General features: G+C 40.2%; 1 protein-coding gene across 6 annotated transcripts in view; it reads left to right on the forward strand.

Annotated features, from left to right (window-relative positions):
• PIK3CB (phosphatidylinositol-4,5-bisphosphate 3-kinase catalytic subunit beta) overlaps window positions 1-12,886 on the forward strand; it is an 83,207-nt gene that overhangs the window by 62,352 nt on the left and 7,969 nt on the right. For 5 of the 6 annotated variants that reach the window (XM_077348956.1, XM_077348957.1, XM_077348958.1 and 2 more), the window contains 5 exons: window positions 918-1,061; window positions 1,937-2,036; window positions 5,609-5,787; window positions 6,788-6,897; window positions 7,399-7,477. In XM_077348956.1, the coding sequence (XP_077205071.1) occupies window positions 918-1,061; window positions 1,937-2,036; window positions 5,609-5,787; window positions 6,788-6,897; window positions 7,399-7,477 (612 nt within the window). The remainder of the gene's footprint in view (window positions 1-917; window positions 1,062-1,936; window positions 2,037-5,608; window positions 5,788-6,787; window positions 6,898-7,398; window positions 7,478-12,886) is intronic. The other variant, XM_077348960.1, reaches the window with a different exon arrangement.

Raw genomic sequence — 12,886 nt, forward strand, 5'->3', positions numbered from 1 at the left:
TGTGTAACAGTGAAATTGTTTTGATTTTGCTGGTCTATGACCGTAATAAAGATAAGTATATATGTATGGGGTCCTTTGTAAAGGTAATGTTGAGTGGGGCATATGGTATTTAGATATGGTCATAAGGAAGAGGACAGTCTGTACTGGGGATGCAGGAAATGACCAACATTGTAATAGCTATGAATTATGAATAGTAGGAGGGGCAACTGGGAAGCTAGAACAATTGAATCTCCTGGGAATTATGATTGGCCTGCCTAAGTAGCAAACTGAGTAGCCAAGAGGTAGCTGATTGCCCCATCTCTAGTTACCAGAGGTCTGTTATTGTAAGCCAGATTCCTGGATGGTACTAGAGGGTTAATTATTATCCTGCAAACCTCAGTCCTTAATCATGGCCCTCAGGGAGCCAAAGAATAGATCCATTGTTACAAGAGTGTCCAGGCCCTCAGGGGAGCCTTACCATATATGAGTTAGACTTTCAATCTTCATTTCTCAGGTTTAATATCAAACAGAGTCTCTTCCACAAGCTCAGACATCCTGAAAAGATATAGAGATGACTCAAAAACATGGTTCTGAATCTAGGGAACTTTTGGGGTTACTTTTGGGATTATTTTAGAGAGACAAATTTAAAATAATGTTTTTACTTGTAATGTTAATGTAATTCCAGAAGGTAGAGTTATTGGTCTGAGCTGCTGATCATTAAGATAAATGTATATAGCTAATTTTTAATATTTTCTGAATCAGTGAGACCTACTTTGAGTGACACTGCATATTACATCTGAAAGCCTCCCACTATCTTTTTCTGTATCTATGTGGTGGACAATACCATTTTACTATTTGATTCAGTTTTTCCTTCCATTAACTTTAAATCATCTTCCCACAATGAAGCTAGTTACCAGGTTTTCTTTGTCTTCTTCCAGTGATGAAGAGCTTTCTCAGTATCTTCTGCAGCTTGTGCAAGTACTGAAATATGAACCTTTTCTCGACTGTGCCCTCTCCAGGTTCCTGCTAGAAAAAGCACTGGCAAACAGGAGGATAGGACAGATGCTCTTTTGGCATCTGAGGTAAGAGTCTCATGTATAGTTTGCTGACACCTACTCCTGCCTCCAAACTGTTCAAGAGTAAAATTTTAGAAAGAAAAAAAATGTAGTGAAGTAAGAAACCAATATCTCTATTGAGTCCTGGAGATTCCATTGTTTTGAGTGTTGTAATAACTTGCAACTCAGCAATTTCCCTTTCCAGAAGGGCCATACAAAGATACCTTTATGTTTGGGGAGGGGGTAGATGAAGTATGGTGACACGGTCTCAGTTAATTGCTCTCTACATTCCACAATTGAGAATGCATCTGTTTATTAGTCTCCAATCTTGCCATATTTATTTCCTTATGTGTCCCCTTCACAGCATTCAACCCCACAAAAATGATAACCTTATAAACTTAGTTTGTTATTCCCAAATTGTTATTGAATCTGCTAAACATCTTCATTATGCTGTGTACTAATTTATTGTTCACCCTCTGCCTATATGCTGGGCTGGTAAATTCTCATTCCATTTTGTTTGATGAAGTGTGCATGCACTCAAAAGCTTGCACCTTGATGGTCCAAATGTGCCACTGGGCTCAAACTTTGCTTAGCAAACAGAACAGTGTTCTGCTTTTTTTCATTGTTGCCTCTAGCAAGACTCATGTCTACACATTCTGGATTCTTTAAGAGGCAGGGTGTTTAACTTTGAGGTCTGGATCAACAGCTTTGATCCATCTTACTTACACAAGAGGGGTGCGCATATACCTGGACTGGCATTTGTTTATCCTTTTTAAAGTCATGAAAATGACTACTCTTTTTAAAATGTAACTCTCAAGTTATATCTGCAATAAAATTTCTTAACAGACAGTGGGTCTGCAGATATTCATATATAGAGGCATTGTTCTTTTCTTTTCTTTTAGATCAGAAGTAAACATACCTGCATTTTCAGTACAGTTCGGCGTGATTCTTGAAGCTTACTGCCGTGGAAGTGTTGCTCATATGAAAGTTCTTTCTAAACAGGTATTTCTCATTGTAGACTGTGTCTGTATGGCAGTTTATGCCTGTCATTAGCTATTAATCATGCCTTTTCATTCATGGGATTGCCTGCATAGAAGCTTCTTCAAGCACTTTCAGCAGTGTGGGAACTACTTCCACGTAATACAGTTTCGCAATGCTCTGAAGTCTCTGTGTAGAAAACATGACTGCGTTGTTGGCTGAATTACATAAAAGCCAATTCCATCCATGAATCCAGCACATGCCTTCTAGCACAGAAAAGCAGTTCTCAAGCCATAGAAGCATAAGAATATAAGCCCTGCTTCATCAGACAAATGGTCCATCTAGTTCAGTGGTTCTCAACTCAGGAGTCGGGAGCCCTTGGAGGTTGAACAACCCTTTCATGGGGGTCGTGGCAGGGCAAGCAGCTTGGCCTTGGGGAGCATCATCCACACAACAACCTTGCAGGGTAGATTGAGATGGACCGTTCGTCTGTCTGGAACAGTGGAAAAGAGTGAGATTGGCACAGTGGGACAAGAGGCAGAACTGAAATGAGAAACCCTGAAAAAAAAACCAATGTATAGACAATCATGAACAATGGATCTTGTTCATGATTGTCCACGCCATTGGTCGCTTTTGGTTTAATTTCTGTGAAAGAACACTTGTATAATTTTATGGTTGGGGGTCATCACAACACGAGGAACTGTATCAAGGGGTTGCGGCATTAGGAAGGTTGAGAACCACTGATCTAGTTAAACATCCTGTGTCACACAGTGGCCAATCAGTTCTTCTGAATAGCTGACAAGAGAGCATAGAGACCAAGGCCTTCCCATGATGTTGTCTCCTGGGATTCAGAGGGTTAGTGCCTCTGAATGTGGAAGTTTGCCTAAGTCACCATCATAAGTAGACATTGATAGACTTATCCTCTGTTAATCAGTCTAGTGTGGTGTAGTGGTTAAGAGTGGCAGACTCTAATCTGGAGAACCAGATTTGGTTCCCCACTATTCCACATGCAGCCAGCCAGGTAATCTTGGGCCAGTCACAGTTCTCTGAGAGATCTCTGCACCTCACCTGCTTCTCAGGGTGTCTGTTGTGGGGAGAGGATGAGAAAGGTGTTTCTAAGCCGCTTTGGGACTCATTTGGGTATTGATAATCAGGATATTAAATATCAGCTCTTCTTCTCTTCTTCTAATATCCTTATATCTTCACGAGAGAGAGACTTTCCTTTAAAATTGAAAGATGGAAATTCTGATAATTGATATTTTAGTGCCATTTTTTAACAAGTCACTATCAAGATATCTGTATATGCTTGTAGAAAAATTAAAATGTAGGTACTGCAATGCCAGTGATGACAGCACATCCCCTTGAAAATTATAATTACTTAAGTTCTGTGTTGGGGAAGAAAATAAACTGCACAACTGTGAAAATGAAAATGAAAATGGTGACCAAACCAAATCCAGTGGATTAGCAGCCCAGAAAACCAGAAGTAATTTTAGATTGTGGGAAAGACCCCTGCATATTGCATATTTATTTATTCTTTCAATTTCTAACCTGCCACTCCCAGCAAAGCCTGCTCTTGGCAGTTTACAACAAAATTGCAATATTAAAACCAAAATTAAAACTTTAAAATAACTAAGTGCTGTAAAATACACACTGACAGCATTAATAACAGTCTGCAATTGACTCGATGTTCTCTCTAGCAGCAAAGGGATGTTATAATTAGAAGTTTAAGTTTTCGAGGTTTTGAGGAAGGGCCCAAGATTACACCATTGCTATCCTGGCTTCAACCAAACTCCTGGCGGAAGACCTCCATCTTATAGGGCCTGCAGAACTGAGTCAGCTCCGTTCAAAATACAACCTTATGCTCAAATAGGATGTACTTCAGCATACCCTTTGATGTGTCTTGTTGATTGTGCATATTGTACAGAGAATGCACAAATACAGTTGAGACAGGAACATTCCCCTCTACATGGACAAATGACGACTCCTTTCTCTTGGAACCATGATCAATGTACACAACAGCCAGTTGTTACATACATTAAACTCTTGACTCACACTATCCCTTAATATGTATTATAACTTTTAAAAAACCACTGCCAACTGAGGTTACCTCCTTGTGCATCTGTCAAAGTGGTCCCTGGCTCACAATAGTTTGTTACAATACATCTGCTAGTCTTTAAGGTGTCTGCTAGTCTTTAAGGGGGGATGGGTTGCTGCTACAGTTTAACTTGGCTACCTTCTGGAATTGGAAGACCATTGTATGCTTAATACCCATCAGAGTGTTCATTATTATCTATGCTGGGTGTTCGTTATTATCTATGTTGGATGTTCTGATGTGTGCTGCTGATAAAACAGAGTTGTATTTGCTTCTGCTGTATAGTATAGTATTTACTTTTGCTGTTCAAATGTGCAGCAATACATTAGTAAACCAAGTGATTAATCTGAGAACTGGCAAAAGTAGCATTCTATTTTTAAAACCAAAACCTTTTACTCTAGCTCTAATGGAATCTGCATTTATATTTAAATTACCATTTTTAAAGAAGAATTCTTTAGCTTTGGCTTGTTGAAATGGCAATCTTCTTCCCTCTTCTTTCCCAGTGTGCTTTTGAGCACTTGATAAATAGGAATACTTCGATAAACGTAGTGCAGCAGTATGCTTCAAGATCAGCAGGATTTTCTGTGCCCTTTAGAGGAAGTTCATGTCAGTGCAATCAAAGAAGTGGCAAAAATTCCCAACTGTGCAAACACGGAAGAAATTCAAAGTAGAAATACTTCAAAAAGTTCCTGTTTGTATAGCACAGGTTCCATTTTGCTCCCTTGTAACTGATGTTTTCACAGCTCCTGGAATTGTGGAAATGCAGGGAGATTTTGGTTTTGACAGATGGTTGACCCTGGTAGATCTCTACCTCCTCTATTCCATAATCAAAATCCGTACACAGCATCCTGCCTGGCATGAATGAGCTTATTTTTAAGATTAAGACGCTTGAGTTTTGAAACTTTAAGGTAACTTCAAAAGTTTATACCCTAAAACTCCTGTTGGTCTCTTTAGGTGCCACTGGACTATTTATTTATTAATATTTATTGAATTTGTTCCCCGCCACTCTCAGCAAGCCAGCTCGTGGTGTGTTACAGAATAAAACCCCCATAATGCAATAAAATTCCCATTAAAACCCCAATTAAAATTACAAATTGCATTAATGCAATAACAAGCATGGCGGCAAAAAACATGCTTTCCCCCCTATCTCCACCGGGGCAACAGGGCAGCATCTGCTGGCCACCACTAAAATCTTAAGTGTTCTACTGCAGACCAACATAACCACCCTCTGAGTTTGGTCTGGGACTCCTAGGGTCAGATCCCCACGCTGTTATGATGCCTCAGGCCAGTCACACATGCTCAGCCGAACCTATCTCACTGGGCTGTTGTGAGGATAAAGTCGAGGAGAGGAGAATGATGTGAGCTGCTTTCAGTTCCCATTAGAGAGAAAGTAAATAAATAAAATTCTAATAATATGTCCACCTGTGTGCTCACCATTCTGTTTAGCTATTGATGCGGATATTAGCCATAGAGATTTATTTTAAAACCTCAGTATCTATTCCAGGTTGAAGCACTGAACAAGATGAAGACTTTGAATAGTCTAATAAAGCTGAATGCTGTGAAGCAAAGCAAGGCCAAAGCCAAAGACGCAATGCACACCTGTTTAAAACAAAGAGCTTACAAAGAAGCCCTTTCTGATCTCCAGTCTCCGCTGAATCCTTCAGTCATACTTTCAGAACTGTAGTAAGTAAAGACCTTGTGATTTCTATGTGGAAATGGGCAGGCAGAAGGCTCTTGCTCTCTGACTTATTTTTGGCTTCACTGCTCAGCAGACATGCTGGCGCTCAAAGGAGTATTTCTCAACATGGTTGATATTCCTTCTGCATAAGCTTTGTAAGCAGTTCTTGGGCTTCCTAAGGTTAAGATGTCAGTTTTAGAAGAAACATTTTTGCAGCTGATGTTAAAACTTCAACGTGTTCTTGCAAGAACTGTGATAATAAAAACCTACCTTAAAATAACAATAAATAGACTGGATCCAGCACAAGAATTTTTCCTATTGCCCTCCCACATGGCACCCATTGGCCACCCTAGGAAAATTTATTCCTGTGTCAGAGGGTCCACAGAGACTAATACTCCATTGAGTTGTCATGAGGAAAGAAGAGGTGGTGAAAGTGTGCCCTTGTCTGCCTACCCTTAGGTAGACACTCCCTGAGAGAAGAGTTGGAAAGGGAAATGTCCTTGCCTTGCCCCTTCACGCTGCAGCCCAACAGCCCATATGGCAATTTGTGCATAGCGGTCCCATGAGCCTGGGAATAAGCTTTTCTGGGGTCAGAAAGCACTGATAGGAGATAAGGGAAAGGTGCCCACTTTCTGATGGCCTTCTTGAATCCATAAATCTACAGATAGGAGCTGCAGCAGCAACATTCTAAGCTTCAAACCCAAGCCTAAATTAAATGTGGTTAAAGGGTCCATGTAACAGAATTAAACCTCTTTTTATCCAGTATGGACCCTTATTTCAGACTTTGAGGTTGGTGGTTACCCTATACAGTTCTGAATTCTGTAGCATTAACGTCCCCATTGGCCAGCATAACCTAGTGGCAAAGGGATAGTTTGGAAAGGCTTCATCACGCGCATATGATTCTATTAGAGCATTACCTTCAGAGGTGCTTTTTAAAAATCCTGCTCTGTCTTTTTGTGATTTGTTAATCTCCCAGATTAGCTCACCAACTTTATTCTGTTCTAGTGTGGAGAAATGTAAATACATGGACTCTAAAATGAAGCCTTTATGGATAGTATATAACAACAAAGTGTTTGGTGGAGATTTGGTAGGGATCATCTTTAAAAATGGAGATGGTAAGTAAACAGTGGAATCTTGTTTTCTACCATAGTATTTTGACCGTGCATTTCTGTGATTTCTGATGAGCAAAAGAATACTAGAGCAATTTCAGTTTCAATGGCTGTGTTTGGACATCATGCCTAGCTACAACTGAAGAACAGTCAGGCACAAACCCAAGTTGTAAATATGCTTGTGCACTACTCCCTCTATTTCCGCCTTCTTCAAGTACACAAAGTTTGATTCAAAACTTCCTGGTTTGATGACGCTTCAGAGTGCTTTGACACTTGCATGCGAGTACCTCAGCAAACCATAGTTTGTTTGCTCCCAACAAACTGAGATTTTAAACTGGGATTCAACCGTTTCACTGCAACTTTTATCCCAATGCAATTTGTGAAGAAATAGAATTTCTTGCTGGTTCCACTTCCTTGGTGCTATAAATGTTCAAGTCTGCATAACTTTCTCTCTAAATGTTTTTAACTGAACTAATGCCTAGAAAAAAAAAACCTTCTTTTGGGCAGATCTGCGACAAGACATGCTGACACTTCAGATGTTACGTTTGATGGACTTGCTTTGGAAAGAAGCTGGTCTAGATCTTCGGTAAGACTGCTTACTCTTGCCCACTTTCATTGTATTCTTACCAGTCTCTTGCTTTTCTGGTGATGTGTATTCAGTCCTGAAGATATTAGCAGTTATTTAGAAATAAGAGGCATTTAAAATTGGCATTGTCCGTTATCCCAGAAAACAAGCTTCATTGTTTCATATTACAATTTTGTCTGTGGGTGACAACACAAATGAGGGTTTGCATTATTGCAATTGAAGAACAGTTTGTATTTATCTAAATTACCGTTAATGATAAATATTTGATTTGATATTGCAACTGAAGATGTATCCAGAGCAGAGTTGGATTCTTTGATCTGCAAGCAGAAACTGTCCACATGGCCCCTTTATTTATTATAAGGAAATCATGATCAGGCTCACAGACACATGCATGCTTATCAGCCACTAGTGCATTGCATGGGAGAATTGGCTGTGGTCCACTCTTGTCCGGCAAATACATGCTATGCAGATGCTTTTGTTTGTATTACCATTATTTGCCTACTAGCAGAATACATTGGAGGAGAGCTTGTATACTAGAAGAGTTAAAGCTGCCAAATCCCTAGGCACTAACACACATTGCATCTCTCTATAGGATCTCTCCTTTTCTGTGAAGGGGTGGATGTGTTTTAACAGGTGTAATACCGGTGTAATAACTATTCACATGTATAAAGGTACTAAAATAAAAGGATACACAAAGTAGCAGTGACACTGAAGGGGTGAAATCTAAAACAACCCCCTCCAGCTAAATTCTGCTATTGAGAATGAAGCCAGAACTTATTTGCCTATAGTTCCATCCTAGATTTCTTTTTGGAGTATGATTGGTTGTGATAAACTCACTCTATCGTTTATAGAACAAAGTTTGGTGTGTTTCGATCTACTCCCATCTGAGTTGATCCATTATTATATATCATTTATTTATTGTTATGACAAAGGTAGCTAGGATAGCCAGAATACTTTTCTATCTTTTCATGCAAGGGTCTTGAAACAATTTCTGGTGTGTTTATTCATTCAAACAGTTGTATACACAGATCATGATCAAACTTTGAATTAAATGCCAAAGTTCTGTCCCTGTAGATCTCTAGGTTGTGATGAAGGTAAAGGTAAAGGAATCCCCTGGGTAAGCACCGAGTCATGCCTAAGCCTTTGGGTGATGCCCTCTAGCGTTTTCTTGGCAGATTCAATACAGGGTGGTTTGCCATTCCGTTCCCCAAGGTTGTGGTGAAGATCAGGTTTAATACTTGAATGTTAAGTGATGAGTTCAAGGCTAAAGTTGGATTTTGTCTGTTTGACAGAATCTCAGTCCAAGCTCTCATTCTTTCACCCTAGCAAAATATGTCTATTTTACAATACTGGCTTTTGTTCATTATCCAAATCCTGTTGTCTCTTATTGAGAGCTTTTCTTTGTGCATGTTTCTCCTTTCTTTTTTTAAATTTTATTTTAAAATACTGGATCATAACAGATCTGCAGTCATGTTTCTGCTTTTTAAACTGAACATGGCTTAGTCAAATGATCTCTTTAACTGAGCAGGACTTGCATTTTTTTACTTGCTACTGTGTACAGCAAACTGTATTCTTGATACACCAGCTGGTTGGTGCTCATCTGGATCTCATCTCTTAAATATTTTTGTAGGAGTTCAACAAATAGAATGAAGTTGCAATTTAGAGCAGTAGCCCTTACTGATAAGAGAGACACTATAAATTAAGTTGCCCATCAGTCAAATATGCTACTCTTGAAAATGATTCTTTTTAATTATGTCTGTTATCAGAAAAAAATTTCAGGATAGATTAGTTCCAGAAGTGTATTATTTTTGTCCAGGATAAAAGAATGAGGGTTTAGTTGTTCTGAAACTGAATATAGATTTACTGTCTCTTTGCAAATGGGAAGAAAATACTTGAAGGCTGGCTGTTGCCATTAGCAGCAGTAGGGTCTCCCTTTACTGAAGTTGTCCAAAGCACTGGTCAGGCACGCTGTTGCTAACTCCCTGGTAAAGGGTGGCCCTTACCCATCCAACCCAGCTCACACATCTCACTTGGCTTGAGATTGTGAAGCTCATTAAATTATGTTGTTGTTGTTGTTCTTGTTGTTTCTGACTCATCTTCTTATCATAAGGAAATGAATGAGCAGGAGGCCTTGCTGTGCAAAGGTTGCTTTCTAGACCTCTCAGAAAATGGTAAAGAAAAGAATTCCAGCCCAGTTACATACAGCCATGCACTTATTTAGATGTGCTTTAGACTGCAGTGCTAGGAGACATAAGGGGGAGCATTATCAGCTAAAAATCTAGGTTTCCCACCCTCTCGTAGACTGAGAAAGGGGAAGTTAAAATAAAGATGCATTTATTTTTAAAATTTTATGTCCCACTTCTCTAGAAATCTGCTTTTAGGCAGCTCACAAAGCAATGCAATAAAATCATAGAAGCAGCAACATAAATTTGTCACTGATAAAAAAGTAATAAAACAAGCCAAAGTGCTCTAATGAATTGGTTGCCTTGCACAGTCTGTAAAACATTAGCAAACTGCATAGTTGTGCTCCTACATTGGAAGGAGATATTTCAGCAGATGCTTATCCAGGCGTTTCTTAAAAATCTCTACATGAGATAGAAATTGTCAATAGAACTATTTTCAAGCTACACTACGGCTTGGGTCCCAACTAAATGTATGTGGGTACAGGACAGGGGGTGAGTTTTTCCTGTACTTCTCCTGTGGGACACCTCTAACCTCTTAAGCTATTCCTGGTCATCTCCCATTACTCAGGACCTGCAGGAGGAAGGGATCGACTCAGAAGTGCCTCCCTTTGTGACTGCAGAATTCTAGGTGGGATCCAAGGCTTAAGTGATCTATAAAGCAATGATGAATCTCTCCCTTGTCTAAGATGGAGACAGTAGTAAATATAAAAACTTTAAGAGCTCTGTAACCAGATCTTTAGAGAAATGCAGAAACATTAAGGCTTTAATTTTTTAAAATGCGTTGTTTTTTTAAAAATATTTTGCCCTATTTTATCATTTGGCTCAAGGCAGCTCTATTGTTGTTAAATTAGGAACACAGGAAGAGGCCTACAAGAAGAGGATCAAGGGTCCATCTTGTTGCACATACTAACCAATCAAAGGGCCCCAAAGAGCATGTAAGCAGGGCATGGAGGCCAAGGCCTTTCCTGATAGCTGCCCTGACAGATCTGGTGTTCAAAGAGTATATTGTGTTTAGTAACCATTCAGTAATTATGGCTGATGACCAATCTCTGTACATTGCTATAATTCCATTTTAAATTTAGTGGCCATCACTACATCTTGTGGCAGTAAGTACTAGAAATTAATTGCATTTTCCTTGGTTTATCCTGAATCTAGTGCACATCAGCTTCAGTTGAGTGTTACGAGGGAGTGTTATAAACCTTGTATTATATTGCCCCCCCCCCCCAAGTCATCAGCACTGTAACTGAACCCTCCCACCATCCTTCATGGCATATGTGAATTTATGTAACAAATCAAAGAAGCAGTCCCGAAACAAAGGACTGTCTTTAAACTTGAGGTGGGCGTTTCCTATATACCCTTCAGTAAAGGAGAGAATAAATCCAGAAAAAAACTATTCCAATGTTACAAAATACCAGAACCACACTGCATTTGTTTGGGGATGGAAGGGCTTGAATTGATAGGTGGAATTGTTATGACCTGGAGGGACATCGCAGAAGTTATACAAGGCAGAGGGGGGAATAGAATTAATCTCTCAGGTTGGTTTATACATCTGTCAGTAGTTGTCTTTATATAGTCTTAGCAAAAGGTACAAAAGAATCCCACTGACAGATGTTGAAGGGAAGGATGAGGTGGACAGGACCCTGAGGATTTGTCCCCGGCCTGACTCCTGTCAAACTGTCTCTCTGACGAGGATGTTTTTTCCTCCTTTTGGGAGAGTACCATCCTCTGGGGACGGAGCAGCTTTCATCATTGCCGGCTTTTGAAGAGGAAGTTGTTGGAAGCAGGCCCAGTGAATGCTGCCAGTAAGGGTGGGTTGAAGTACAGCAGCATTGCACTTTAACCTAATAAAGCCTGCATTAAGATTATAAAGTAGCAAGGAGAGCCCAGGCATGAATCGCCCTATTGTGAAGGCAGCAATTTGAGGAGTGTAGCGGTTGTGAGCCCTCCTTGACTCAGATACAGAATCTGTCATTTTTAATTGCATGGGAAATATTGAATGGAGGGATATGGAAAGTTTCTAAAGATAGAGGTGAAGTCTGCGTGGGGGTAGATTCATCGGACCTCTGATGTGAAGTGCCTGATAAGTTTAGCTTTAGCTGTTAATGACCGTTGTAGTTCTTGGATAATGACATTATAACTTACCATTGTTTTTAACAACCACTTAAACTCAACTTAGACTGCTTTTGTGGCTTCATTGTTTTGTGTGTTGACATTTGGGAGAAGTTACAATTTCTGTAGAGCCTCTTGTGGCGCAGAGTGGTAAGGCAGCAGTCTGAAAGCTCTGCCCATGAGGCTGGGAGTTCGATCCCAGCAGCCGGCTCAAGGTTGACTCAGCCTTCCATCCTTCCGAGGTCGGTAAAATGAGTACCCAGCTTGCTGCTGGGGGGTAAACGGTAATGACTGGGGAAGGCACTGGCAAACCACCCTGTATTGAGTCTGCCATGAAAACACTAGAGGGCATCACCCCAAGGGTCAGACAAGACCCGGTGCTTGCACAGGGGATACCTTTACCTTTACCTTTACCTTTTACAATTTCTGTAGAGCACCATTTTCTCTGAACGGTTGGCCAAGCTTTCTATTTTCGCCTCATTCTCTTTAAATGATTTTGTAACCCTCCACAAAGCTTAACTCATTTGTTCAGTTAGTATCCTATCTGCTGTATGGCATACTCAGAGCAGCATATTTTGGGAAGTTGCCTCCTATTTCAGGCAATGAGATTGCCAGCCCTCATTTATCCTTTTGACTGTATTTTCCTTCAGGATGCATTTTTTACAGTGTGGATAGAAATTCCGAATGTTCTTCCTGGTATCATTGCAGATACAAAAGCAACTAAAGATAGAACCCTGTCCTCCCTGTGTTCCCATGCCCAAGTCTTTTAGCTTCCTCCTAGTGTCACCCCCTTCCTTGCTAACCCTGCAACCTCACCTTGCAGTAGCTCTGAACCAGTCACCAAAAGGTTTGGCAGTCTTGGAGTTGATCCACACTTGAGACCTGAATTTAAATGATTTCCCTGCAAGACTGACAGAAAGGCCAGCATGTTGCTGTAACAGAGGCGGACTTCCTTTTTACTGTTTTGTCAGTGTTCTGTTTTAGCAGCTTGGGGACTGTGGCTAACATATGAAAGAAAAGAGCACCATCTGTAGTTGGAATAGTAGTAGTGCACAGTTCTTAACTTGTTTATGAAATGCTGAAGGTACGATGAGTTAATTTTCTGAACTTCTCAGAA

The sequence above is a fragment of the Paroedura picta genome, chromosome 8, assembly GCF_049243985.1.
Source record: "Paroedura picta isolate Pp20150507F chromosome 8, Ppicta_v3.0, whole genome shotgun sequence".
NCBI lineage: Eukaryota > Metazoa > Chordata > Lepidosauria > Squamata > Gekkonidae > Paroedura > Paroedura picta.